General features: G+C 45.7%; 1 protein-coding gene across 2 annotated transcripts in view; it reads left to right on the plus strand.

The window, feature by feature from the left end:
- Window positions 1-2769: 2769 nt before the first annotated feature.
- The window catches only part of GRHL1 (grainyhead like transcription factor 1), a 41242-nt gene continuing 17237 nt past the window's right edge, over window positions 2770-26774 (plus strand). The window contains exons 1-8 of one of the 2 annotated variants that reach the window (XM_077175066.1): window positions 2770-2926; window positions 6393-6579; window positions 9526-9596; window positions 11090-11480; window positions 12240-12316; window positions 13173-13329; window positions 13783-13894; window positions 14839-14933. In XM_077175066.1, coding sequence (XP_077031181.1) covers window positions 2907-2926; window positions 6393-6579; window positions 9526-9596; window positions 11090-11480; window positions 12240-12316; window positions 13173-13329; window positions 13783-13894; window positions 14839-14933 — 1110 coding nt within the window. In that variant the 5' untranslated portion in view covers window positions 2770-2906. Of the gene's footprint in view, window positions 2927-3272; window positions 3433-6392; window positions 6580-9525; window positions 9597-11089; window positions 11481-12239; window positions 12317-13172; window positions 13330-13782; window positions 13895-14838; window positions 14934-26774 lie in introns of those variants that run through there. The other variant, XM_077175065.1, reaches the window with a different exon arrangement.

A 26774-nucleotide genomic window follows, 5' to 3' on the forward strand; every position in this document is an offset into this window, starting at 1 on the left:
TTTGGGCTTTTTTGTTGTTGTTGTTTTTAATCTCGTTGATGTCTTCAGGCTTATTCTGGAAGCATCAGAGATCAGCCAGGGTCAGTGATCAGCTTTGGACTCACTTTTCCAGGTCTATCCTTAGCAAACACAGGCCTGTTGGCAGAGAAGGAAAGCTTGCCTGGTGTGCTGTGCAATGGAAAGCATAGGAGCTTCCCTGCTCTTTACATCCAGCTCTGCAGCCCAGCTGTTGTATCTTAGGGTTTCAGATTAAGCAAAAAGTATCTTGTTTTGACTCCCTGCCGTGTTTTGTGAAATCAAAAGTACTGCCACAACCTGATGCAACTTGTTTGTTTATTACACAGGTGTGAATGACCAGAGCATGTAGATGATAATTATCAGGTATGAGATTTTAAACCCGTATTTGTTAGGTAAGTCATAACAGTAGCTAATTCTTGTCTAGTATAAATCCCAGTTTCTCTACACAGCAGTGTCAAAAGACAGACTGGGAAGAGGGGCAAGCATGATGGGACAGTGCCCAGCCTGATGGGTACCAATGATGTATGAGTGTGGTGGGATTCCTTGTATGTTTTGAGTGGGATTCATTTAAAAGGAAACAAATGTGTGAAGAGAGGAAGGAGAATGCTGAAGGAAGGACTGAGGCAGAGGAGAGGTTAAGGGAAGGGCATGAAAGGTGGAGGAGAGCAGTGAATTTGAGGTGAAAGGGCTGAGAGAAGGAAGAAGTTGGAGGGAAGGCCAGTCAAACAGGGTGAGGGAAGTCCTGCCAGAGCACTGCCCCACCAGGCTGGCATGGCTTTATGCCCCAGCCAAAGCTCTGAAAAATCCCTTTGTGCTTCTTGCCTGATTTTACTTGGTGGTGATGCAACCCAGTTAGTGACATCACATAAATACACCTACAAGTGGTGTTGCAGAGTCTAGATTGTGACCGGCAGATTAGCCAGCGGTGTCACAATCCGGTGTTTATATCATTGTCTCCTGAATGTGGAAGCGATTGCTATGGTGATAACCAAGTTTTCATCAGTGGATCAGGCTGTTAAGAAAAGGCAGCCCTTTTGCAGAGACAAACAGCTTTGAGTTATTTGGAATAAAATCACGGTAAACTCAAGTTAAATATAAATATCAAGTGCGGCACATCACTAAGATTTTAGCAGTTAGGGTGCAATATAAACATGTGACTGAACTCCAGCACATCCTGCATCTGGGTCACCTATGGCTACAGGGCAGTATTAGATTTTATTGTTAGTGAAAAGTGTGCCCCTGTGCCAAAAAGCAGCTGTTGCATCTGCACATCCCAGAATTCTATGAACAGAAGCAGGGAGCATGAGGAGTGAATGGCACCCGAGAAAGTCGGCAGTCCTTCCCAGTACTTGTGATTTTGAGCTGGTTTTGTAATTTGTATCGGAAACAAAGCAAGTTATACTTGTTTGAAAAAATGTAACTTTCCAACCTCTTAATCAGATGACAGTATTTTTTTCGTATGTGAGATCAGATAAGAAATTTCTTTTATGTAATCTTGAATTACATTTTAAAGATGAGTTCAAAATATAGAATAATTTTTATTGCATGTCATAAAGAGCAATTTACATCAGTTCATTTCACTTTGTAGAGCGAGATCCTACTTCAGTATTGGTATTTATCTTTTGCTATCCTAATGGCAGTGTTTGCAGATCCAAACAAAGCATTTTGTTTTTAGAACACTAACTGTAATCCAGTCAGAGGATATTAAGCAACTTCCAGGATTAGACCCTTAGTTGAAGTTTGTCTTAAGTTTCATATTTCCTTCAGTTGGTTGGTTGAATTGTTCTTCTATAATTTTGCATTGGAGTATATCCTGTACAAATAGAGAAGAGATTTTGACCTAGAAGGAGACCTCTTATTAGTGAGCATACTTTTAAATTACAGTAGCTATCTGAAGCATCTTGACATATGATAGATAGCACTGTTGCTATATGGGTTTGATTCAACTTGTTACTTAGACAAGCAACCTCCCACCCCTATTTCTCAAGGAGAAACTCAAGATCTGATTTAACTTCATGTATGCTAGTTTGAATAAATCTGCTGTTTGTGATGCTGCTGTTGGTGTTACACTGGAGCATTTTGATGCAGTTTCAGCACTGTCCACATTGTAAGTGTCCCTTGCTCCCCAAACCCGGGTTCATCTGAGAGGCAATGAGTAACACATGGATCTCCTGCCCTTTAGCAGCTGGTGCCGTGCTTGTGCAAATTCACAGCATCAATTAGGTTGGAAAAGATATCTGAGATCATCAAGTCCAACCTATGACCAAACACCATCCTGTCAGCTAGACCAGAGCACTCAGTGCCACATCCTGTCTTTCCTTAAAAACCGCCAGGACAAGGAGGCCAGCACCTCCTGGGGCACCCCATTTCAATGTCTAATCGCTCCTTCGCAAAGAAATTTCTCCTAATGTCCAACGTAAACCTTCCGTGGCACAGCTTAAGACTACAGTAAAGACAATTCATATCATTGTGGCGAGTTTAGATTTTTCTAAAAGTGGGTGCAGTACATGAAAAAGAAATAAAGTTAATGGGAGGGGAGAGAGGGAGAAGGGAATCCCATTTTTAGCGCGGGAGGGATACCAGGCGGCTCCTGGCCTGTCCCCTCGCTCGCTCGGGGCTCTGTCCCGCCGCCGCCGCCTCCCCGGCCCGCGGAGCCCTCACACCGCCGGCCACGCCCCCGAGCGCGCCCGACCAATTGGGGCTCTGCGGCCCCGCCCCTCGGGCCGCGGCAGCCAATGGGAAGCGCGGCGCGGCGCGCGTCCACCTGCGGCTGCGGGAGCACCTGAGCGGGCGAGAGGAGCCGACAAAACCCGTCGGAGCGGCGGGTGCGCGGCGCTGCTCCTCCCGACCCGCCCGGCCAGTCCTGCCGCCCGCTGCCTCCGCCAGACATGACACAGGACTACGACAAGTGAGTGAGCCGGGCGGGGGAAGAAGTACCGCGTCCGGTCCGACCGGTGCTGCCGCCCCGCCGGGGGGCTGCGGCGAGAGGGGCTCGCCGCCCGGGGGCCGGGCCGGAGCAGCCGCTCTCGCGGGCCCGCCCCCCTCGCTCCTCTCTCTCGGGGGAGTACCCGGAGGTTGCGGCGGGGCGGCGCGAACGGCGGGGGGAGCGGGGGCTGAGCCCCGGGGGGGAGCCGGCGGCGCAGCGGGGCGACCCCGGCAGCCACCCCGCCCCGCGGGGCGAGCGCCGGGGCTGGGCCGGCTTTGAAACCCGACACCCGCAGCGAGGCGTGGGGCCGCCCCCCGCCTCACCGGGCCGCGCCTTAAATGCGGGCGGCGGCTGCGGCGGCCGCGCCGTCGGGAGGAGCTGCCGGGCCGAGGGAGCCGGGCTGAGCCCCCGCGCCGCTGCCCGGCGGCCGCAGCCGCCCCCATGGATTTCTACGAGGCGCATCCCTCCGGCAAGGTGGACTTCGGCAGGTAAGGGCGGCTCCCGGCCAGCTCGGCTGCGGCGACCCCGGAGTAGCCGAAGTTGGGTCCTGAAAAGAGTTAAACTGAGCTCGAGGTGTGTGTATTCTGTAACTCCGTGGTGTTGAGTACGAGACGTCGCCTTCAAGCGGATCCCAGGCTGTGTTTACGGACTCGGGTCTGTTGCTGCACTTGTCACTGTGTCCATCTGCTGACAGTGGCCGTGGACACCTGAGTGCCAGAAAATGGGGTAGCTCTGAAGAGATTTGCTTTCAAGAACAGATTTAAAAATTTCTATTCTTTGAATGATTGGTGACTCAAATGCGCTCCTTTCCTAGGGAATGTGTAGGATTTTAAACCCAACTTTTTGTTTCAACATGCTACTTTCTAGGAAGAGGACTCCAATGCAGCAGCTCACTTAACTCATATCTCTAGGATTTTTCATAGGTGTTTTTATTTCCAGTGACACTTAGTAGATGAGGTCGTAGCAGTTTGGGTGTATGCGCTTCGCTTTTCTGGCACACCGGTGCCAGAAATCCTGGGTGCTGCCTCAGCGTTAGAGGTGAGCTCTGTGCAGGAGCAGGCACAGCATGGCTGCGCAGCTCTGGGCGTCACAGGGTAAGAGGGACAGGACGGCTGGTCCTGCAGCAGTGAAGGAGGGAGGAATGGTTTCTGTGCTCTGAACACAGAACATCCTAGGCTGGGGAAGCTTCACAGGTAAAGAGTCTCTGCTTTTTGTAGTATTTCTCTGCTCCCACTGTGGTCAAGTGGAAAGTATAATTGGGAAATTATTAGAACTGCTGTATGAAGCTTAATTTTGTGCCTCTGCTGGACTTCTACCACTGTGTGAGCAGATCAGCATGCCGGTTATCTTCTAAAATGTAAGAAAAAAAGATGTGTTTGCCTTCTCTTATCAATATGTTCTCATTTTCGTGAAAGAAGCTGTGGTTCCCCTGAAGTAGGGAGTTGCTGCCAAACACTGTGCTTTTCTTGATAATTCTGCAGATAACTTTTTCTGTGCTTTTTTAGGTGGGTTGGTTACCTTTAGGGCAATGTGCATTGAATTTCGGTGTTTCAATGACAAAGGAATCACACAAAAATACTTAGCTCTTGCGTTCGAAAGGCTTCTGGCTAGTTGAGGCTTTTGTTCTCAGTATTTTTGGTTTTCTGATGATTTTGTTTCCCATGTGAATATTGTGTTGCTGGAGGGAATCAGCATAGTGTTTTTGTGAGTTCAGCAAGGCTGATTTAGCCTTTTAGCTTGGTGGGGATGGATCAAGGGAACTGCACCCAGGTTACTTCAGCTGCCTTTTCCTCTGTGAGTTTTCCCATTTGCTATGGATATTTGAGGATTCGTTTATATGAAGAACAATAGCTTGTACCACGTCCCTAAAGAAAATTCTGCTTTGTCTTCTGTGGGTCGTCTCACTTTGATAGAAAGTAGCTGTCCTCTGCGTTCGGGTGTCTGTGTCAGTGTGTGTACAAATACGTATGAAGACCTAAAGAACGGGCTTGGTGCAAGAACTTGTCTCTTTTGTCATTTTTGTTTGCTCTTCTTTCAACTACATAATACTGATTTATAGCCACCAAGTGCTCTTACAAGTCCTGGAAACTCCCACTTGCTTTCAGTGCCTTCAGCTCAGCCAAGCTGTCCGATGGCAGCTCGGCAGGGTGACTTGTGTAACTGATAAAGCGTCGAATGCATAATTTGCTTTGCAATCTTTTTGGTAGAAGGTGGTGATAAATGTAGGATACTGCTAAGCTGATTATAGTGATTAGAGTATTTCACAACTTTCTATTTCACAACTTTTTGTATTTGTAGTATATTTCAGTCTCTGAATGTATCTGAAATAGATTAAAAGAATGATTCCCTACTAGGAAAAGGATGTGAAGGTGGTGGGGTTTTTTTATGGGGTTAGTTGTTTTTAAATAACTACTTTTCTATTTTAACTATGGCCAATTCACTAAAAATGTCAAGTTTGGGATTATTACAGAAAGTAAAAAAGCCTCTCCTGCTCCCCCAGCCCATCTGCAGTAAACTAATGTTGAACTTGCACTGGAAAGAAAACTGGACTGGTTTAAAAGTCAGATTTAAAAATGAACTTGAGCTGACTTAAAAGATGAAGCATATGTTTTACCAGTAGAACAAAAAAATATTATCGAGGCTGGCAGGACAACATTTTCTACACATATTGCTTTTGTCTGTGGACAGAATCTCCAAGTCATTTTGGAGTTTGTTGGTTCCCAGCAATCTCCAAATGTTTGGAGTAAATATAATTTTGTATATATATACTACGGCACAAAGGGAATAACTCATTTTTTTCCTTTTTCTTCACTCATCTGAGTGTTTCAAACTAGTGTGCTGGATTATTTCAACAGTACCCAGGCAGTAAGTTGTTTTTATTCCCCCTTGTCAGAAAAAAAACACTGCCAAATTGATTTGAACCCGCCTTTACCAATTTCCCTATGTCATCTGTAGCTTACAAGTAGCTTCTAGGTGGTGTTTTTAGATCTATTCTGAGAGTGAAGACACTTGAAAGCACTGGAGAAAAGAGATGTTTTGTTAATGCACATTTTCTAGTTCCACGTGGGAACTGGATCAGGCTGTACCTTGGCAGTTTTACATGGGATGTGCTGGAGCTTTGGAGGTGGTTGGCCAGAAAGTGCATTGCTCTTTCTGGGTTGGGTTCAGAGCATGAGCAGGTCAGTTGTGCTCTTACGTGGCTTTGTCTTTTTGTAGAGGCTGGTGTAATCCATCTGAGTTTGGTCAAATTAATCCTGATTTACTCTGAGCATGAGTGAGATCAGAATTAAGTTTCTGGGCTTTTTGTGTTGACTAATCCTTGCAGTACACTGAATCAGAATATGAACCACATGAAACTGGGGCAGCTAATTTTGAAGAACTTTGGGAATGTTTTTCATGTGTTCTAACAGGTGGCTTTTTTTATTTCTTTTTTTTTTTATGATTCAAGTAAAAGACCCGTGTTGGTTCTTCAGAATGACTCTCTCTACTCTCAGAGACGTCCTTACACCAATGAAGATGAGGCCTGGAAAACTTTTCTTGAAAATCCCCTCACAGCAGCTACCAAAGCTATGATGAGCATCAATGGGGATGAAGACAGTGCAGCTGCCCTCGGACTGCTCTATGATTACTACAAGGTAGATTGGCCTGGGTTTGTTCTCGTAGCCAGCAGAGCTCGTGTTCCACTTGTGGAACAGGTGTCATTTGCTGGAGGATTTTGCAGAAGCTGTGAACAGATCACAAGGACTTTAAACAGTGTGGGTTTTAAATTGAAAAAACCCTATGTCTCTCTTTCTGAAAATTTGTTTTATTTTTAGCTCTGTAAAATAAGATTCCCTAGATCTTGATGTAAAAGTTAAGTAGCATTTTGCTACTTTTCAACCTGAGTAGCACTTTTTCTCTTGACCCCAAGTTCTGCAAGAGGCAATGTGTTATAGAAATAGTCATAAAGAGTGACACTTTAGGACCATATCCCTGCCTGAATATAAATATACATGGAGTAAGAAACTCCTTTTGCTCACATGGTCCCTATTCTGGGGGACCTTTGGCTTTTGCTGGGGCTTTGTTGTGTTATTTTAGGCTCAGCTGATACTAAGATACAGTTACAGGTCTTTGGTGGTATGTGGGGCTGAAGTGTCCACCTGAAAGAGTTGCTGTTTGCATCGCTCTAACCCTCAGTGAGCTTCAGCTGCTGTAATCTGTTAATCCTTTGATAGCAGTGATTGTCTTGCCCAGTGTTCATGGTCTTCTTGGAGACCTGTGCCTTCCTAGGTGCTCACAGCTGAGCTGAGCAGTCAGAGAACATTCTGGTCTGCATGGGGTGCATTTTGCTGAGCTCTGTTTCCCGAATACCAAAAGTATAAGCTAGGGTAGTTATCTCTAGCCAGGGCAGTGGAGAGCAGCAGGCATTTCCAGGCAGGGAGGGGTCCTGCTTGTGTTGGGATGCCTGTGTTATGGTGGCCTGGCTCACCGGGTGGAGATGCCTGTTTTTCCTTTGCTGAGCATGCAGGAACGCCAGGAGGCTGACTTGGCTCTCCTGCCTGGCGCTTTGGCTGGTGTCTTTTAACAGTGGTGAGTGCAGTTGCTAGCCTCAGTTGTGTTCTTCAAGCACTGGGAGACATTGCCTGGTGCAGACAAAACCCTTGCCTGCCCTTTTAAGAGTTGAATATGTCTTACATACCAAAATATTCTTGTAATGCTTAATATGGAGATTAACACTCCACACACACATGACAAAATGCCACAGACTCACTGATGTGGATGTTATTCAGCTAGTTTTGTGAGAAAACTACCTTTCTGCTTTGTGCTTACTATGCTTTTGGGAAAAAAACCCCAAACAACAACATGCTTTCACCAGAACAATTTTAATCCACAAGATCAATTTTGATTTCTAAACCTGTAGATTACAAAAAGAATGTTGATCTTGATCCTTCATGCTTGGCAAAGCAGAAGGGATTTGCTGTACATTAATGCCTAATTCAGGGTTTCTTCTTATGTTTGGGTATCAGTGAGTGTACAGAAAAAATTGGTGGAAGAACAGGTAGGCTGCACACTTGGGTAAAGCAGAATGGCTGGAGGTTGAAAGATTTATTGAGGGCTGCTATGGAGTAATGTTATAGAGAGATGATGTCGAGGCATTTCTAACACGCCTCCTCTGCATATTAAAGGTAGCTGATGAGATCATTTTCCTATTAAAAAAACCAAAACAATAAAACCAAAAAACTTTTGTTTCCTTCCATTCAACTACTGAGCTTGCTCAACTGTGGTTAATAAGGCCTTATAGGAAACAAATTTTGGATAGAAATTCTTTCAGGATTGTTGGCCAAATGCAGCTTGGAAAACTCTTATTTTTTGCTGACTTAATTAGTGCTGGTCTCCCAGCAGTCTCCATCTAGAGGGTCTCCAAATTTTTCTGGTTACTGTGGGAAATCAAACAGTTCTGGTGTTTCTGGGATTCCAGGTTATATGTAAGAATGAGGACATAGTTTTCAGTCGGGGCTGGTGGTGCTGGTGTACCCTCAGCCTTTGCCTTCGTGCTGAAGTGCTTCCCCAGCCTGGACCCAGGCTGGCAAATGGAGGCAGGATCTGAACAGGCTTTGGTGAAGGAGCGTGGTAGGACTTCAGTCCTCTGTACATTCACCAGAAGATGTTTGCTTTGCTTGCTCAGGAGGCGTGATGAGGGTGACAAAAGTCCTAGGCCTTACATGTGGGTTGGCAGGAGAGCTTGTGTGGACTTGCAGTGTGGCTGAGGGGACCTGAGCACCACAGGCTTTTGCCAGCAGCTGCAAGAGCTGTTTGGGTTGCTGGAATGCTGGTTATGTGCTCCATGCAAGGAGCTGAGCCACCACAGCTCCAAGAGTTCACCTTCTCCTGTGTGCCTTGGCCTTGCAGTGCAGCCAGGAAAATGACACATGTCTGGGCAAGGTGACTTGTTTGATTGATGGTGTGTTTTCAGGGCAAGTCCTGTCTGTGGCATGAAATACAAGAAGCAATACTGAGCTGTCTTAAATCAGAATGCTGATTACATTTTGTTTATAAAAGTTTTAATATAGTTTTGGCCAGTGTGTTTGTGCAGCCATGCAGAAATATGAGCTGTAGTGTCTTAATATGTTTATTGGACATGGTACTCCCCAAATTCCCTGATCACAGAGGAGAAAGGAGAGCCTCAACTGATCTTAAAGGGAATGGCCTAGAGAGCACATGTCCTTGGGGAAGTGGCTGTGGAACAGCATCCTTTCACAAGCTCATCCAGCAAGCTGAACTCTGCCAGCTTGCAGAGGAGAGAACCTGCACTGCCAGCCAGCAAACCTTGGGAAATCTTCTCTTGGTCCTGCTCACCCCAGAACTGGTGCTCCAGCCATAGGTGGATCATTTTCTGCACTGGTGGTCTCACCGCCTGGTGCTGGCAAGAGCTCAGGGCTGACACATGTCAGTTGGCTACATAGGGATCTGTGGGGTATCTCCTGGGGCTGGCCTGGCATCCAAAGCAAGGCTTCCTTAATTTGACCAAATTTTAAGGAGCTATAGCTAATTTTTTTGTATGGGAGGAAGAATTGAATTATAGTATGTCTTTAATTTCTCAGGTTCCAAGGGAGAGGAGATCTTCAACAGCCAAGCCTGAGGTAGAACATCCTGAACAAGACCATAGCAAAAGGTATTATTTTTTATTATTGCTTCTCTATTTCCTCCCTTGTCTCCTCGACCATCAAAGCTGCTGAAGGAAGGTAACTTGCTGCAGTGTGGTGATAAATTGTTAGCTTTTACTCCGTGCCTCTGTGTTGTTTCAGGAACAGGATGGGGATTGAACCATGGTGTGGAGAGCTGAGGCTCAAACTGCTGCTCAATGCCATCTATCTGCTTTTGGTGTGCTGATGTCATATAGGCAGCCTAGCAAAAGCTGCTCTCTAACATTAGGTGCAGGCATCCCCCCAGGCTGCAGTCACTGGTGACACTTTCCATTTTTCGTGCAGTTACTTCAGTTGCTCTCTGCTGATTTTTGTTCTCAGGTGCCAGCAGTATTGCTGTGTCATGTAAAGGCCAGTTGGGAAGCTCTTCAAAGTGCTTGTGATTTGGTTTTGTATTGTCTGGGGACTTGCTTTGTATTCTCTGCAACTTCTGTCTGGCTTCCCCTACCTGCCTTCCCTCTCTCATGCCTCCCAAGCAGATTATACTGATTAGGTGAATATAACAAATGGGAGGTTCACTCAAGCCAGTTTCCACTCCTACCATCCTCTTCCTTTGGCCAGACTAGAATGCTTTAAGGACCTGAGGTGAGGTTTTGTGGTCTGGCTGAGCTGATTGAGTGACTTGTTGTCAAGAAGAGCAGGCTGGTTCCCAGCCATGTGTTCCCCCTGCTACTCTTGAACCAGATTGGGTCTCACATGGATCCATCACCAAACAGGGAAGGAAAAGCTGCCTAGTTTTCTGCTAGCCAGGCAAGCTGAACTGGCTCACCAAGGAGGCAGGGGAAATGTCTGAATTGGTGTAGAGGAGGGGGCAGGACCAATTGGTGGGGAGGGAGAAAGAGAGGGCAGGCTGACTTAGTGGTTACTAGCTATGAGGTCAGCTCAGCCACAGATCTCAGTGCTGTCCTGGCAGAAATGAGTGTGGTGGGGTGGAGAGTGGCAAGTTATGCAAACCACTCCCAGGAGTCTTGGTGCAAACCACTCCCAGGAGTCTCGGTGTGGATTTTCTTGGGGGGTTGTGCATGAAACGAGGGGTGTGATTTCCCTATTAGTGCTTCCCAGGTGGTGCACAGTCCTGGGGCAGAGGAGCAGCAACCTTGCTGCCATTCCTTCTCCCTCTGCCAAAGAGCAGCTTCGTGGAGCCTGCGTGTGCCAGTGTGTGGTGGGAAGTGCTTAGTTTTGGTCTGCTGTTTTCCAGGCAGTGAGGATCTGGGCTGCGAACCCTCACCCTTTGCTCCAGGGTAATTACTCTCCAAGGTGGGATGATTAACAGTGAGAGAGGAGTTATGGGGTTTTTTTAATTAGTTTCTCAGCTTTTCAGGTTAGGATTGAGCTGTTCTGCACAAGCAGGAGAGTTTGTGTCAGCTGTCTTTGTCCAAAAGGTTGAAAAGCTTTTCTAGCACTTGTTTATTAAGAAAATAAGCTGTATAATTTATGCCTGCTTTCTTTTTGCCCTTTTAAGGAACAGCATCCCAAACGTGACAGAACAGTCGCTCATTTCTGCTGGAGAAAACAGGGTCCAGGTTCTGAAAAATGTGCCTTTCAATATTGTACTTCCACACACCCCCCAGATGGGCATGGACAAGCGAGGCCACCTCACGACGCCTGACACGACGGTGACGGTTTCCATTGCCACGATGCCCACGCACTCCATCAAGACGGAGACGCAGGCGCACGGCTTTGCCGTGGGCATCCCGCCCAGCGTGTACCACCCCGAGCCGCCCGAGCGCGTGGTGGTCTTCGACAGGAACCTCAACCCTGACCAGTTCAGTTCCAACACACAGCCCCAGAACTCCCAGAGGCGAACCCCAGACTCCACCTTCTCGGAGACTTTCAAGGAGGGTGTGCAAGAGGTACCAGGAGAGGCAGCTGCTGTGTGTGTGTCTGTCTGTCTTGATCTGGATGGAGATATTCACTTCCGTCTTTAACTGTTCTTGTTACATGACAGAAATCTGTCAAGTGGCTTAGAAATAGAAGGCTTTCCCAGAAAAGTGCATAATTAAAACTTAGTAAATAAAACCTTCACAACATGCAGTCATTATCAAAAGCGAATGACTAATCTGACTAGTGACAGAGGCTTTGGCTTACAGAGTGTGGAAATAGTTATCTCGATCCATAGAGCCAGGTTTTGCAAGAGTTCAGCACTCTGTGGTGCCTTTGCAGGTACCAAAGTGAAGTGACTGTATGTAAGCTTCCTTACTGCCAGTTTCTAGGTGTGGTGTGTGTCCATAGAAAACAGTTGGATTATGTAGAGCCCTTGAGTGAGAAAATCTGTGGGTTTTGTTTTATGATACCGACTGAAAATAGCAGTGTAACCATGTTTTGATTTTTAAGCCAAACCTCAAGGAGCTGTGTAGCTATGCCCTTTGAGATTTGGGAAAGCATTAAAATTTTGCCTTAAGCTGACTTGGAAGGCTTACGAGATGTTGTGCTTAGTTGACACCCAGAAGTTTTGGATTAAAACACTATTCAAGTGTCCTGTTTGTTTAAACCAAAAATCAGTTGTTATCTGGTGAACAATTTGCCTGACAGAAGTTCTGTGGTAAGGAGTATCTATTTAATATTGACTTTTCTTTTTGCTGCAGTGTTAATTGTTGTTTTGTCTACTTCAGGTTTTCTTTCCTACTGAACTGAATCTCCGAATGGCCAACATGAATTCAGAAGATTATGTTTTTGACAGCATTTCTGGGTAATGATTTAAGGATCCCATTTGCCCATATCCTCCTATTCTCTTAGTTGTCCATGAGCAAGCAGTACAACTCATGCCAGTTTGCACCAAGTCACAGTTGGATTTTGAGGGGGTCTGTGGATCTTAAACCCACAATTGTCTGCTTTTTTGAATTTCACAGTTGAAAATTGTAGCTGTAAAGATAAAATTGTATCTCTAAAGAAAACAAATACTTTAAAGAAAACTACCTGGAGGACTGGAAATACCACCCATCTTCAGTTATGGTCCTTGCACCAAATCTGTGTCCTGTGGGAAGGGGCAGTACTGTCTGAGAGTGATCTGGGAGTTTGCTTCCATCTGTGCCCCTCTCCCTGGTGCGCTTGTCTTGCTCTCAGTCTGCTGGAAGTCTACATCAAAAACAGGAGAAATAAAACTCACCTGAACTCCAGAGGAGGGGAGCGACTTGTTTGATAGTTGCAGTTGACCAAGAGGGTGATGGCCACTGAGTAGCTTATTAGCTTGTGAATTTAATTAAATTGTTAATAGATACTTTGCTGTTGGTTGAGGGCAGCTTGCTGCTCTCAGCCTGAATAGGGACCTTCCTGTCTTAGGAAGGTCCCTATTCCTAAGACACACATATCCCCTAAGACACACTGCTGATGTGTCTTAGGATTTAGCTTGCCAAGAACTTCTCTTAAATGTTCATTCATGAAGGAAATGGTTGAAAAAGGGGCTCATCCTGTTTTCCAACTTCTTTGCTTGGTGATGGCTTAATGAGTCAGCTAACGACTTTGGAATTTCTCCAAATTAAATGTGGAACGTTTAATCAGCTTTCCAGGAAAATGCCTTAGCAATCACTACCCTCTTCACTCTATAGGAATAACTTTGAATACACTCTGGAAGCCTCCAAGTCCCTCCGACAGAAGCCTGGGGACAGCACAATGACTTACCTGAATAAAGGTCAATTTTACCCAATCACGCTGAAAGAAGTCAGCAGCACTGAAGGAATCCACCACCCCATCAGTAAAGTCCGAGTGAGTGGCAGCACTTGTGGTTTCTTGGGAAGGAGGGTGTGCACGATGGTAACCTTAAAGTGCAGCAATCTCGAGCAGAGCATCAGCACAAAGGCCAGCTTAGCTGTGCTCTTACGTCAGTGTTCGTTCCTTTGCTGTCCACCTACTGCCAGGCCAGCCCAGCTTGGCTCAGACTGTTAAGAAGTGGTGTCAGCACTTGTGTAAAAGTGATGCAACACCTGGAATGAGATCCTTGAATTCTGGTTAGGAGAGCAGTTCTGCTCATCTCTGTTTATGACCCAGAAAGTGCTGTTGTCTGCCTTCCTGTTTGGCAGTGGTGTTCCAGGTATACTGTAGTGCCTCAAGTGGAAAAGCCTAAAGCTCCAAACCAAATGATGTACTCTCTGGCCTTTTCTTTATTTCTCTTTCATGTTTTTGTTTGTTTTTTTTTAATCTTTCCCTCTCTCCTTTCAGAGTGTCATTATGGTTGTGTTTGCTGAAGACAAAACAAGGGAAGATCAGCTCAGGCACTGGAAATACTGGCACTCAAGACAGCACACAGCCAAACAAAGATGCATTGACATAGGTAAGGAACACTCTCATTGCTGATGTCAAACTTAAGACCTAATTCCTTGGCAAGGTTCCGTTTTCTGCCAAAGCTTTGTTATTTTAAGGAACTTCTGGATCCCTCTCTGCCCTCCATAGCTTTGCTGAAAGCCCGGAGATGGTTTGTGATTGGAACTAATGCTGTAGTTTTTAGAACTCATTAAAGAGGCTGACTTTTTTTTGAGGATTTTGATTGGTGGGTTTTGTCTTGGGAAATCCAGCAGTCCCCTCCATACAACAGGTTTTCTTAGAATATCCTGGTGCTTGTAGCTAAGTCACAGTTTGTAGTCCCAGTGGCTGACCTAAATATTGTGTTTCTTTAAAGGACAAGATCCTTGTAGGAATACCTCAAGACTAATGATCCTCCTTCCCACAGCTTTGCTCCCAACTCGTCTTTGGTACATGTAAAAAAAGAAAACACTGCAAATTTCCACTTGCCTCCAGACAAGGCTGGGGCTGGCTGGGTTCCAGCCTTCTCTGGCTGAAGGCTGGGCTGTACTCCTGGTCCCTTCCTTCTGTGAATCAAAGCAGGGATTAATCATTTGGCACTTAAAGCAGACGCGCATGCAAATCTTTGTTTGTTATTGAAGGATTTTATTGAGAGCTTATGTCCTTGCCATACAGGGTAGTTTCCTGCACATAGCACAGAGCACCTTATATTTGGGATCTGCCTTTGTCACTGCAGTTTCTAGTTTAGAATTTTTGCAAGTCCCATTTTGCTCCTTTCTCCTGTTGGTTGAGGGCTTTTTTGTGTGTGAGAACCATTTCCAGCCTCTTTAAAAATCCATTCCTAAGGTACAGTTCAGCTTTCTTTTGCCCCCCAAGGGGCTGCTGAAGAGTTACAGTTTCTGGCTGCTTGGTGTGATTAAGGACCCAGGTAATAATCTCTTCTTCCTCTCCCTCATGAACCCTTCTGTCTGACAGCTGACTATAAGGAGAGCTTCAACACCATCAGCAACATTGAGGAGATCGCCTACAATGCCATATCCTTCACCTGGGACATCAACGAGGAAGCAAAGGTATGTGACCACGATTGTATTTCCTGTCCTTTGAGCAGATTCAGGGGCTGGGGGAAGGGAAGGGCGTGTGGCCTACCTGGTGATTAGCGTGTAACAAGTTTGTTTACGCTCCTACATTAGGCAAAACCTTCTGGCTATTTCTTAAGAGGGTTTGCATGTGCAACTGGGAGAGCTTTGCAACTGCTTTAGGCTTCTTGGCAGAAGTGGCTGCCTGAGAGACAAGTACTGACAGAAGGAAGCACGGATGGAGCGTTTTGGAGCAGATGAGGTGTGAGGGAGTGGAGCCGGGCCTGGCACCGAGCATGGCCTCCTGGGGAGGCAGGGGACAGCTGCAGGGGAGCTGGGGCTCCAGCCATGGCCTTGCCTTCCACCAGAGAGGGAGCAGCTGCGGCATGCGTTGCTTAAACCACAGATCCCAACACCCAGTGACCTATTTCTAACTAGAACAGCCTCCTGGTGAACTCTGGTTTGATCTTTCCTCAGAACTGTGGGTGCTTTTGTAGGTGTGTAGGTACAGGAAGCTTCCCTGGCTAGTAGCTAACTGCAGCTGTTTGAGCCACTCTGGCTGCTGGAAAAGCCTTGTGTATCTTCTACGTTCAAGGAAGCAGGTCAAAGCACAGAGCCAACTCAGTTCTAGAGGCATTTCTCACTGGTTAGCTGCTGGAGTCAAAGTGAAGGAATTTTCTTTTGACAATTTCATTACTGCCTGTTTTTTCTTTAAAAATTGGAAATGGTTTCCATTCATTTTTGGAGACTGGCTGTTTCCTTGGCAGTACTAGTAAGTGGCACCAGCAAGCAGTACCAGTAGTCACCAGCATCATGAGGAAAAACTCTGATGGCTGCAGAGTGCCATGTCTAGGGAGAGCCTGGCTTGGGGGAAAATGGGAACTCTCAGCAAAGAACACAACTCCTTCTCTGGAGCTGTGTGGGCTCCTGCTCTGCAGGAGGAGCAAGGGCTGCTGTCACTGCACAGAGCTTGCTGTCACCACAAACTGCACTGTCCTGCACAAGGGCTGTGGAGAAAATGGAAGGAGACTGCTGTTAGGTTTCAGCTCTGTGGGAGAAGTTGGGGATGCTTAGCAGACAGCAGTGAGGAGCTGCGTCTGTGCTGCTGCTGAAAGTTCTGCTTTGCAATGTGTGGGACGTTACTTTTCAGTCTGGTGTTGGGTGCCAGGATTCCCTTTTCACCAGATTTGGCTTCAGTTGGGTTGAGAGGGCTTGCAGGGAGGGCCTTATCTGTTGGAGGATGCTAAAAGGCTGGAGGATGCTAAAAGGCTGACATGATTTCTAAAACATGAAGCACTTCACTCTGTGAACAAACAGAAGAGCTGTCAAAAGGAGTCAGTAAGTATTATCCTGCTGCCATAGCCAGTCAAACATTTAACAAACCCAGGGAGTCGGTGTCTAGGAGGTATGCAAAGGCTTAGGATTTGCACACAGGGGTGGATCATGCAGACAGAACAATGCAAGTCCTCAAGGAGCTGGAAGCACTTTCTGCAGCTGCCTCTCTGCTGGCTGAGCCACTCTGCAGCAGTAGGGATGAGCCATTAACTCAGGAGCAGGGCTCACAGCTGGTGCTGAGAACCTTGTGGCTGCCCCAAGGAAAGCCATCCCTTCCTACCAGGTGGCTATTGCTGAGTTACTCTACAGACCCCTGAATGGTTTCAGTCTATAATGAAATTGCCAATAGCGTCTTGAAAAGGTCTAAGGACCCTCATGGTGATATTTCACCTCATGGCTGAACTTCATGGGATGAAGTGATGTGGGGAGCTGTGAGACAGACTTTTTTAGCTACAGAGTCAAATTTGCCTCCAGATTCACAATCTTAGTGTGTGAGATCCATATACTGAGAGTCCTGGTTTATATGAACTTTCAGAGGGGGCTGTTGATGCCAAATGTGCAAGCCTTGACTCTTGGGATCAGAATCATATTAAGACAAAAATACCCTCAATTTCAGTATTTAAAGAATTGGCATTTTTAGCAAGGGCTCCATGTTCTTAAATGTCTGTTTAACTTCATTTTTTCCCTGAGTGGATGTGTTTTCTCAGTGACTGAATTTCTCACCAGAAGAGCTGCAGTTCTTTCTCTACTTCTGATCTTATCAGGAGATGTCTGAGCCAATTTCAACAATTTTTATTGCATGGTTCATTTACCTTGCATGCTCTTGCTCTCTCTTTTCCTTTCCCTCCCTTCCCCCCAATCCCTGACAGCAGTCTTAAAAGTATATGTAGAAAACAAGGAATAGATAGAGCTGAGTTTCTGATGTTACAGAAATTCCTTCACAGCAATAAATACAGTGTTTATATTTAATAACAGCAGAAGTGCTGCATAGACAGTATGTTTAACCAGCCAGCAAGCCTTGATCATTAGAAATTTGCTTCCTGAGCCCTGGAGTTACCTGGACCAGAGCCAGGTGATTCTTGTGGGCTTGCTGCTTCTCCCGTTTCCCCTCTTGCTTTTGCTTCCAGTTTGCTGTGGAAATGATTTGATCCCGTGCAGCCATGTCAAATGGGAGGTGATGAGGCTCTGTGTCTGGGCTCTCTGATGTAGTTACTCATTTGGACACGCAGGGTGTGTGTCAGATTTAAGGCAGAAATAGCATATTATCACAAGGAGATGCCCTTAGCAGCTCTGGGACCATGTACTTGCCTTCTTGTGGGGATGTACAGGAATATTGCACCTCTGCCAGTGTGTGTGTTCAGGAGGGTGTCACCTGCCTGAGAGTGCTTTGCCAGTGCCCTTGGGGCACTAAGGGGGTTTAGTAAAGTGCACCTTTCTGATGAAGAAATGCTTTTTTCATACAACACAAGTCATGTGCTCCTTCTGTAGAAAGGAATTTCCCATTTCCCAGTTGTATTGTGCTGGGAGAGCAGAGAGCAAGGCCAGGGCTCTGGTTGCTGGACACATTGGACAGCCTGGCTCTGCACAGCTGGAATTGTCCCACAGCTGCCTGCATTGCTGTGCTGTTAGTGAGCCCTTGGGTGTAGAAACCAGGGATATTTCATGAATGACAGACACTGCCCACTCTGGGACCTGACCGTGTCCATGGATTTCAGAGCAAATGTGCTTCTCTCTGGCAGCTCCTCTCTGCCCTCTTCTGTTGTTTTGGAACATCACAGGAGCTGCTGGAAGCAGCCACTTCTCAACAGAGGCTGGGTTAAGTATTCTCTGACCTTTGCAAGAGTGTGTTGAAGCTGGAAAAGAGCCCAGCATCCAAAGCCTCCTTGCTCTGAGACAGTGAAAGGAACAAGGGCTGGGGAGGAAGGCCAGACTTTGAAAGAGGCAACCTGCCGTGAAGTGGTACTGTTGAGATTTGAAGGAGAGTGAGATCAGGTTTAGAAAGATTGTCAGGAGACACTGCAGAGTGGGGAAGCAGTGATTCAGGTGAGCTTTCAGATGTCTGTGTTAGAGATGAGGTCTGATCCCATCACCTGCCAGAGCAGGGCAAGGGAATAGTTGAATGGGGAGGGAGTCATGCTTTGTGAGCAGAAAAGGGAAGAGGGTGGACTAGAAAATTAGTTGGTGAACTGGTGGGTTGTTGAATGGGGTATTTAAGAAAGCCAGTGTAGCTACTCAATCAGGAGCCATCCTGCTGGAGTGGAAGCATGATCCGATGAGTCTGATGAGATGTGTAGCTGAGTTACCCTGAGGCTTGTGGAGACTTCAGACAGTTCCCACCCCATGATGGATGTCTGCTGTGGGCAGACAGTCAAGGTAGGGTTCTTCTGCAGAGAAGCTTTTAGATGTCTGAACACAAGCTCGTCATCTTTTGCATCTATGACTTCATTAGGGTGTCTAGAGCTGGGATGCAGCTTTCTCTAGAGGTGTCTGCCCCTTCTTGTTGACTGAGCAGGCTTGGCTGTCTTTGAAATGTGGGGATGTTAGAAGTTGGGAATAGGAATCCTTGCAGCCCTTTTTGTGTCTTTGTCACCCTTGTCAGTCAGAATAAATGGTTGTAGTTTCAGGTCACGAGTTTTTGAGGCTGGGATCCATCTCTTCCCACGTCTGTACAGCATGCCAGGCTCTCCTTTTCTTGGTTGGAACCCAATAAAGGTCTTTTAATTAAGATTGCCACTATGTGTGCAGCTAAATGCACATTTCATACTGTTCTTCCTAATGTTGGCTGTTGTCCTGTTATCTCTGCTATGTTACCCGTTAGACTGCAAAGCAAATTTTGTCCCTTAACTCTGGCCTGGGGACATGGCCTGCTCTCAGGTCAGTGGCACTTGAACAATCTAGACAGATTGGTTTTCCCAGGGTTAACTGGCTTTGCTGGATCCTGCTTTGCTCAAATCCTGTCTGAGCTCTTGCCCTGTGGAGCAGGAGGGTTGGGGCCTCTTGTCTGAACAGGGTGAATTGTTGTCTGCACAGTGACTGCAAGAGCCTCCCTGCCTGTTTCTGGAGCTCTGACAGGGCAGGTGTTGGGGCACCCCTTCTGTGCTTCCCAAGGGGCCCCTCCTGAAAAGCAGCATTGCTTCCAGCAGCTCCCAGAGAAGGGCCCCTGTGGAGGTCTTTGGTCTGGCTTGCTATAGGCCGGGTTATGGGACTGTAGCCAAAAATGATGTCACTGCACATTAAGGGTTCTATTGTCCTCCTACTCCTTCCCTCCCCAAAAAAAACAAAACCCAGTCATTGTAAGCCAGATGCTGTGTGAAAAAACTCATTCTACTAAAAGGGAATACATGGAGAGAGTGTAACAGGCATGTTGAGCTCAAGAATATCATGACAGAGCTTTTTGCTGCTTTTCACCAAAGGGAAGATGCTGTAGTGTCTCTTAATTGATGCCCTGAATGACAGAGCAATTCAACAGTACTTTTTTATTACTTTTTTTGGTCCAAGAAGAGTGGAATGGTCCTAATATTATGGTAATTTGCATCTAATTTGGGATAGCCTTTTGAAATAGAAATTTAGGCAATAAAGGTTGTTTTCTTGGCAGGTCCTCCCATGTGTTGGCAAGATTATTTTGTTTAGAGGAGTTAGTTTTTGGAGAGGGTGGATCTCTTGCTACAACTTGAAGCGAGACTGGGTGGTACACTACTGATTTATTTTAGGAGCTTATTCTAGCATAATCCTCCCTTGGTGTTCACTATAGAAAGAATTTAAACTTTTTTGATTGATGAATATTGCATCCATTTATATGGATGCCATTGTAATGAAGCAGCAGTCATATGCCTCATTAAAGAAGGTGTTGCCACCTTCAGCAGCATTGAGGAGGTACAGGTTTGACTAGTTGGAAATGAAACTATGAAATGTGATGAGTCAAACATACTTAAAGGAAGGAGATTGGTGTGAAGCCAAGGCTGCAGACCACAAATACTTTGAGGCAGGTACACACAGCCTTTGGAGCAGTGACATAGGAAAGTCATAGCAAGTATTGCTTACCTGCCTCTTAACACTGACCTCTCCCTGCTCTGTCCTGGGTTTTCTGGAAAACAAGCATATGCCACCCTTGATTTTAAGCATTGCCAACTAGAAGTTTTCAACCCAGTATTTTATCTGACCTTCATGTCCCAAGCTTCTGCCATTGTCTGGCCTTCCAAGTAGGAGCTCACAGGGTGTTTCCCAAAACTGAAAGGAAAATCTCTTGACATTAGCTTTTCAATAGAGAAAACTAGGAGGTGATTTTTTGTTTTTCTTTTCCCTTTTCTCTATTACTTTTTTGTATGATGGCAACTCTTTCTTTTCAGTCATTTTTGTGCATTTATAGACTTAATTCTCTGTTTTGTGTTTTGTTGTTGTGTTTCAGCTTTTGTCATTGTTTTTGGAGACTTTTGTTGTTGTTGTTGACGTGGGAAGGTGTGTAAGGGTTTTTTGGTGGGGTTTTTTATTGTTTATTTGTTGTTTGGGTTTTTTTCAACACGTTGTCACTGTTTCTGCCAAACTACTGTTTTTACTTTCTTTCCAACCAACCTTACAAAACCTGGCCCAACAGCCTTATCTTATCAAAGCATGGGGTGGGAGGAGGCATCAGTAGGACTGGGAACCATTATCCTCATGTTTCCCAGGTGCTGTAAGCAGAGACATTCCTATATTTCCTTACCTCAGAACAGGTTGGAATAACAATCAGCATTGCTCTTTGGGAGCAGGAATATGTATTTTCCTATCATTACCATTCCTTTTTGTTTTGTTGATGGAGTAAATTTGCTAGGAGGATGTTCTTTATCTGGAGGTGGATCGTATTTCCCACTTGTCATTCTTTGACGTGGTGTGGGACCCATGATGGCCTCTGTGTAAGTCACCCAAATTGGGAGTGGTAGGTTTGAATGCAAACTCACTTTCCTGGGCTGCGAGCAGGATGGTGCTGGGTCTGCCTGACGGAGCTGGAGCGGATGCAGCCCTATCACCCATCTGCCAGACAAGCCTTTTTTGGAGCATCCGATCCCAAAGGCAGGAGGAGGCTCAGGAGCCCACAGGTGTATGAATTGCCCAATTTTTTTATCTCTTTCCTGGCTCACCTCCTGCTGATGCAAAACCTGTGGTGCGTGTGGGAGGTGAAGAAACGAATGTGAGAGCAGTAAGATTAGCCACCTCTCAGGTGATCTTACCAAAGTATGGGTTTGGGGTTTTTTTTCTTTTAAATACAGAAGAGTCTTCCCAGCGCTGCTTTCTTAGGACATGCCTTCGTGGATGTGTGCAGGCAGACCTGTGCTTGCCCTGCCTGCACTCAGAGCTGCTTGGCTCTCACCCAGAGCCAATCTTGGAAGCCACATAGCTACATTGGCACAAGGCAGTGCCCAGGTTGACAGCTCTGCCTCTCAGAAGGGCTTGAAACTCTGCTGGTGTACTTCATAAGGCTGTTGGACAGGAGATGTTTTCCGTCCAACCAGCTTGCAGCATAGAGGAAACATATGGGGACCAATCTTTAGAAAATACTCTGGTTTTTTTTTTCCTCTTTGCTGTTTATATTTGTCCAAGCCTTTAAAGAAACCATATGATTTCAGCTATCAGCATTGAAATTGCAAACTTTGAGCTTCTGGTTAATTTTTCTTTATGGAAGGGGGGTACACTGCCTTTGTGTCAGGAAAATTGTCTCTAGATCCACTGGAATCTCTTTGCCTACTGTATTTTGGGCATAACATTGAAACTATTTAGCCAAGGCCAAGAAAAGCAGCTGCATTCCCTGGTAAGAAGCTCATTGCAGTTTAACCTGTCTCTGGTTGTTGTGTTGTAGGCTCCAAACTCTGTATTCTGTACAAACATAGTCATCCAGGATCAAAAGCATCCTGACAATTTAAAGTTGAATATAACACAGACTGAATATAACATAGCCTGGAATGTCTCTTATGAAGACAGGCTGAAGAGCTGGGGTTGCACAGCCTGAAGAAGAGATGGCTCTGGAGAGACCTTAGAACACCTTCCAGTGTTCCAAAAGTACTTGCAACTTCCAGTGCCAAAAGGAGGCCTAAAAGAATGCTGGAAGGGGGACTTTTTACTGGAGCTTACAGTGATACAGAGCAAGGGTGAATGGCTTCAAACTGACAGATTCAGATCAGGTATTAGGAGGAAATTCTTCACTGTGAGGGGTGCTAAGCCACTGTAACAGGCTGCCCAGAGAAGCTGTGGATGCCTCGTTCCTGGAAGTGTTTAAGGCCAGGTTGGATGGGATTTTGAGCCTTCTGGTCTGGTGAAATGTGTCCCTGCCCATAACATGGGGGCTGGACTTGACGATCTTTAGGGTCCCTTCCAACCCAAACTGTGGTTAAAATGAGAGGCTTTGGTGTACTAGTGTGAGAGAAGAGCTAAGGTTTTTATCTAAATTCTTAATAGAGAAAGAAATATCCAGTGGACTTGGATTGTTGAGTAAAGTCTTAATCCTTTGGACACAGAAATATAAAGGATCATAAATAGGAGGAGATAATACCATTTACCTGCCTTCTCTTGAAACGAAATAAATGTGGAGCAAGGTGATCAGCCTGGAAAAGTCCCAGGTCTGCCTGTGTAGGTCCTTATCCAGAAGGATATACAGGACTTTGCAGGACAGTGCTACCTGTGCCTGTGTTTGCTCTGACTGGTCAGAGTTCATGGTGTGCTAACACAAGTTGCTCCCCATTGCCTGTGGCAGCCCCAGCTGCCATGGGTGAGAACATACACTTGCTCATTTCCAACTGGGCAGATGAGCCTGCACAAGGTGACATTTCATCTGAAGCTGCTGCATATGTAGCCTTTGGACTCACCAGAATTGCTAGTGCTTTTTTGTGTGACAGAAGAGTACGGCGTCCAAGATAAACTGAGGAGAAGAGATCTGGGTATGCAAGCCTTCATTTAAAAAAGGCATCTTTCATCTCGCTGACAGAGAGGTTCCTGCAGTGCTTTGATTGCCCTTTAATTATGTCTGTTTTTCCTGGTTTGTTTGAAAGGCAGATCTTGTTAAAAAAAGGTGCTGTGTGGAAAGAACTTGGCTGTCTCTGCTGCCCTTCCTTGAGGGCACACAGCAGAGCTGTCAGATTAATTTTTTTTCTGCATTATTAAAATGGAAGATTGTTTCTCGTGGATTTGAATGTAGGCATGGTGTGTTCCTCCCACCTTAGGTGAGGAGGGGCATGAGGGGTCGGATGGTTAAAGCAGACAGAGAAGTCATGAGGTCTGACTTCTTCCCACGCTAACTTCAGCATGATCCCAGAGGAGGTGCTTTAATCCTTCTGCCTTCAGTTTTTTGTTGTGTGCAGCTGGGCTGCCCCAAAGGCTGCAGGAAACCCAGCATGGTGTTGGGGAAGGGAGGCTCTAGAGTGTTGGGGTGAATGCCAGGTGTGGGAGGTTAGCAGCTTGTAGCAGCTCACAGTTTTCATGCTGTTTGATTTTATCTGATATGCCACCATTGTGAAGCCATTTGCCTCAATGAGTATCTCAGCTTTTTTTAAAAGGAGTTAGAAAAAGCAGGGAAAAAAATCAACAGGAAAAAAAGGGAATAAAGCCTGCCTTGGGTTAGAGAGAAAAGACTGGCTATGTGATAGCCTAGATATATCTAGTCAAATATAGACTAGAGGCTCAACTGCCAAGCAAGCAAAATAACTCAAGAACAGGTTTCTAATCCCTTTACAAATCTCAGTTTTAAAGAAAATCTGTGTAACTTCTGAGGGCTTGACTCATGTGTGTAAGTGCCCAGGCTTGACAGTGCTCTATTTTTAAGTGCTCTCTTTATGTTGAATCTTGGGAGGTGAGATGAAAATGTTTTTTTTAAAAGTAACAACAAATCCTAATATAGCTGAGAATGCGGAACTGCCCTTAGAAAAATAGGTTGGACACATGAAAAGGAATCTTGCTCAGCAGGCTGAAGACGCAGAGCAACTTCTGTGGTTACATTTTTCTTTCTTCTGGCAATTTTGGGGTGGGGATATAGCTGATGCAGTCACTTGGCCTTACATTTCATTTCTAATGTAAGTCAAATATTCCTGTAGATTAAGAACCTGGATGAAACTGTTTTAGCCCAAACTGGGAAAAAGCTGTTTGCTAAAATTCTGTTTTGTGAAGCTTGAGGCAACCTTGCTCAAAAATAGGAGGTACAGGGTGGGTAGGGAGAAATAGATGCTCCTTTTGAGCTGAAATGGTTCACTACAAACAGGAGAAGACAGGCTGGCTCTCTGTTGCTTCAGAGATGTGATTAGGTTTTAGTTGTCATCTCCTGCCTAGAGTCCTGAAGATTTAAATGGCATGAAAATGAAGTCAGCTGCTTAAAGCCAAAGCTAATCAAATGAGGAGACTCTAAAGTAGGAGGATAATCTTTGACATCTGACAGGCAGTCCTAAATTCCCATGGGATACCTGTGCGGCTCTGCTGTAGTAACATCTGTCTGTTGTGCTGAGACCAACTCTTCTACCTTCAGCCCAGTGGGCTTTGTGTGGCTGGTAAGCCATAAAAACTGAAAACATGAACTTGAAGTCTCAGAAGAGAAGTGACACCATGTGCTAGAGAACTGTTGATGCTGCACACTGAATCTTCTGGTGGCCAGTGGTGTGAAACTCATTTGAGGGATTTCACAGGAATTTTGAGACAGTGGATCTGCTGATGTGGCTGCTTAGGCATGTCTTCTTAAAGATTGTAGTCATTTTTTCATACAGAAATGGGTTGAGTGAATATTCAGTATAGGTAAATTTAAAATTAAAATTTAAGATGTAAAAATATGCAAACACTAGAGTTGAGGGTCTTTTAAAAAACAAAACCCCTGCTCAGGGAATGCAATTATTCAGGGTGTGCATACATCTGATTACCAAACTCCTAAGCTGGTGAGAGCAGCTCTTCAAACTCCTTGAAGCTTCCCCCCAGGCTGTACCAGTACTGCAGGCAAAATGTCCTTGTGAATGCAAAGGTAGCAAGAAGGGAAGTGGGGTGGATAAAACAAGCAAAGCCATCCTTTCGGTTAGTCTGGGAAAGACTGCAAACAGCTTCTTTTAAAATAATTTTCCTGACTGAGATTTGTGATGTATTTAATGCCTTCACAAAAAGTTGTCTTGGAGCAGCGTGGGTTTGGGATGCTGGGGCACAGGCTGGAGGAGGCACTGAGCACCAGCTCCCCTGGCATCCTGCACATGTTCCTGGCTTCAGTCCCCACAGAGGCAGCAGTGTGGGGCTGGAGCTCTGCTGACATGCTCTGCTGGCCTGGGTTGGGTGGGTGCTGTTTCACTCATTCTATGTCCCTTGGCACAGCAGCCTTGGTGAGGACATGGGAGCTGGAATCTCTGGGATGGTGTGTGCACAGAGGGGAGCAGGGGGGCTGCTTGCTGAGCAACTGTGCTGCCCTCTCAGGGCACAGGGGCTGCAGGGAGCAGTGTGTGAATCCCCAATATTCAGACAGGTTTTTGCAAGACAAGTCCCTCACCTGCACTATTTTTCCTCCCTGCCCCAGCTTTTTATACAGCTGTATTATACATGGCAGGGAAAAATGAGTGCTTATAAACTATCACCACGTCACTATTCCATCTCCCATCATTGTTAAAAGTGGTAAAGGATGTTGCAGAGCCTGTGTGCAGAGGACGTTGAGAAGCAGCCCTTAGCAAAGCCAGAGCCTGTAGCTTTCCCAAGCCTGTGTGAGCCTCTGCAGCTCCGGGAGGTGGCACCAGCTCGCTGCTCTCACGGTGCTGTGGAAGCACCACCTAAGTGAGCATCGAGGGCTGGGATGGTGCTCCTGCAAAATCTCTGGGAAGGTGCTTCTGGCTCCCAAGGCTTTGATTATTTTTTAAAGCAGTGAGTTCCCAGCCTTTATTCTTCAGGCAGAGAGGAGAGAAGCTGTTGCAGGTCTTGGTGGCTTGTGAATTCCTGGTAATTAATCCTCACAGCTTCTGAGATATGCCAGTAATAGGCATTGTGTCTGTAGAAAAGCCTGGCACACTGCAAGCCCATTATCTAGATACAAAGTACTCTGGTCTATCTGCTCATATCCACTTAAGGATATTTCTTTATTCTGTTAAGCAGCATTGGACTTGTTCTCTGGCTGTGATTTGTGTTTTTGAGAGGGTTTTTTTGTTGTTTTTTCAAGCAGTTATGAAAATGAAATTAGATATGTTCCAACATGCAATTAATTTTTCCTGTAATTAATTTTTTGTAATAATGGAAATGTTTCTCTTACCCTTTCCAGCTGAATGTTAACAGGGTATTGAAGGTCTTACTAAGGAATATTCAAAGTGTTCAACTTAGTGTGAAGCCCAGAAACCTTCACCGGAATAATGGTGTTATTTCTGTGTTTAAAGATTACATATTGCCTAATATTTTTTTAAAAGCTTTTAATAGCCTTTTGAAAAAAGCCTCAACCAAGTACTTTCAAGCATAAGCTATGCTGATGTCAAACTCATGGAAAGATTTAACTTACCCAGAGTAACATGAATTTTTTGGAACATGGTTGTGTTCTTA

The sequence above is a fragment of the Agelaius phoeniceus genome, chromosome 3 (genome assembly GCF_051311805.1).
Source record: "Agelaius phoeniceus isolate bAgePho1 chromosome 3, bAgePho1.hap1, whole genome shotgun sequence".
In the NCBI taxonomy this organism is placed as follows: Eukaryota; Metazoa; Chordata; class Aves; order Passeriformes; family Icteridae; genus Agelaius; species Agelaius phoeniceus.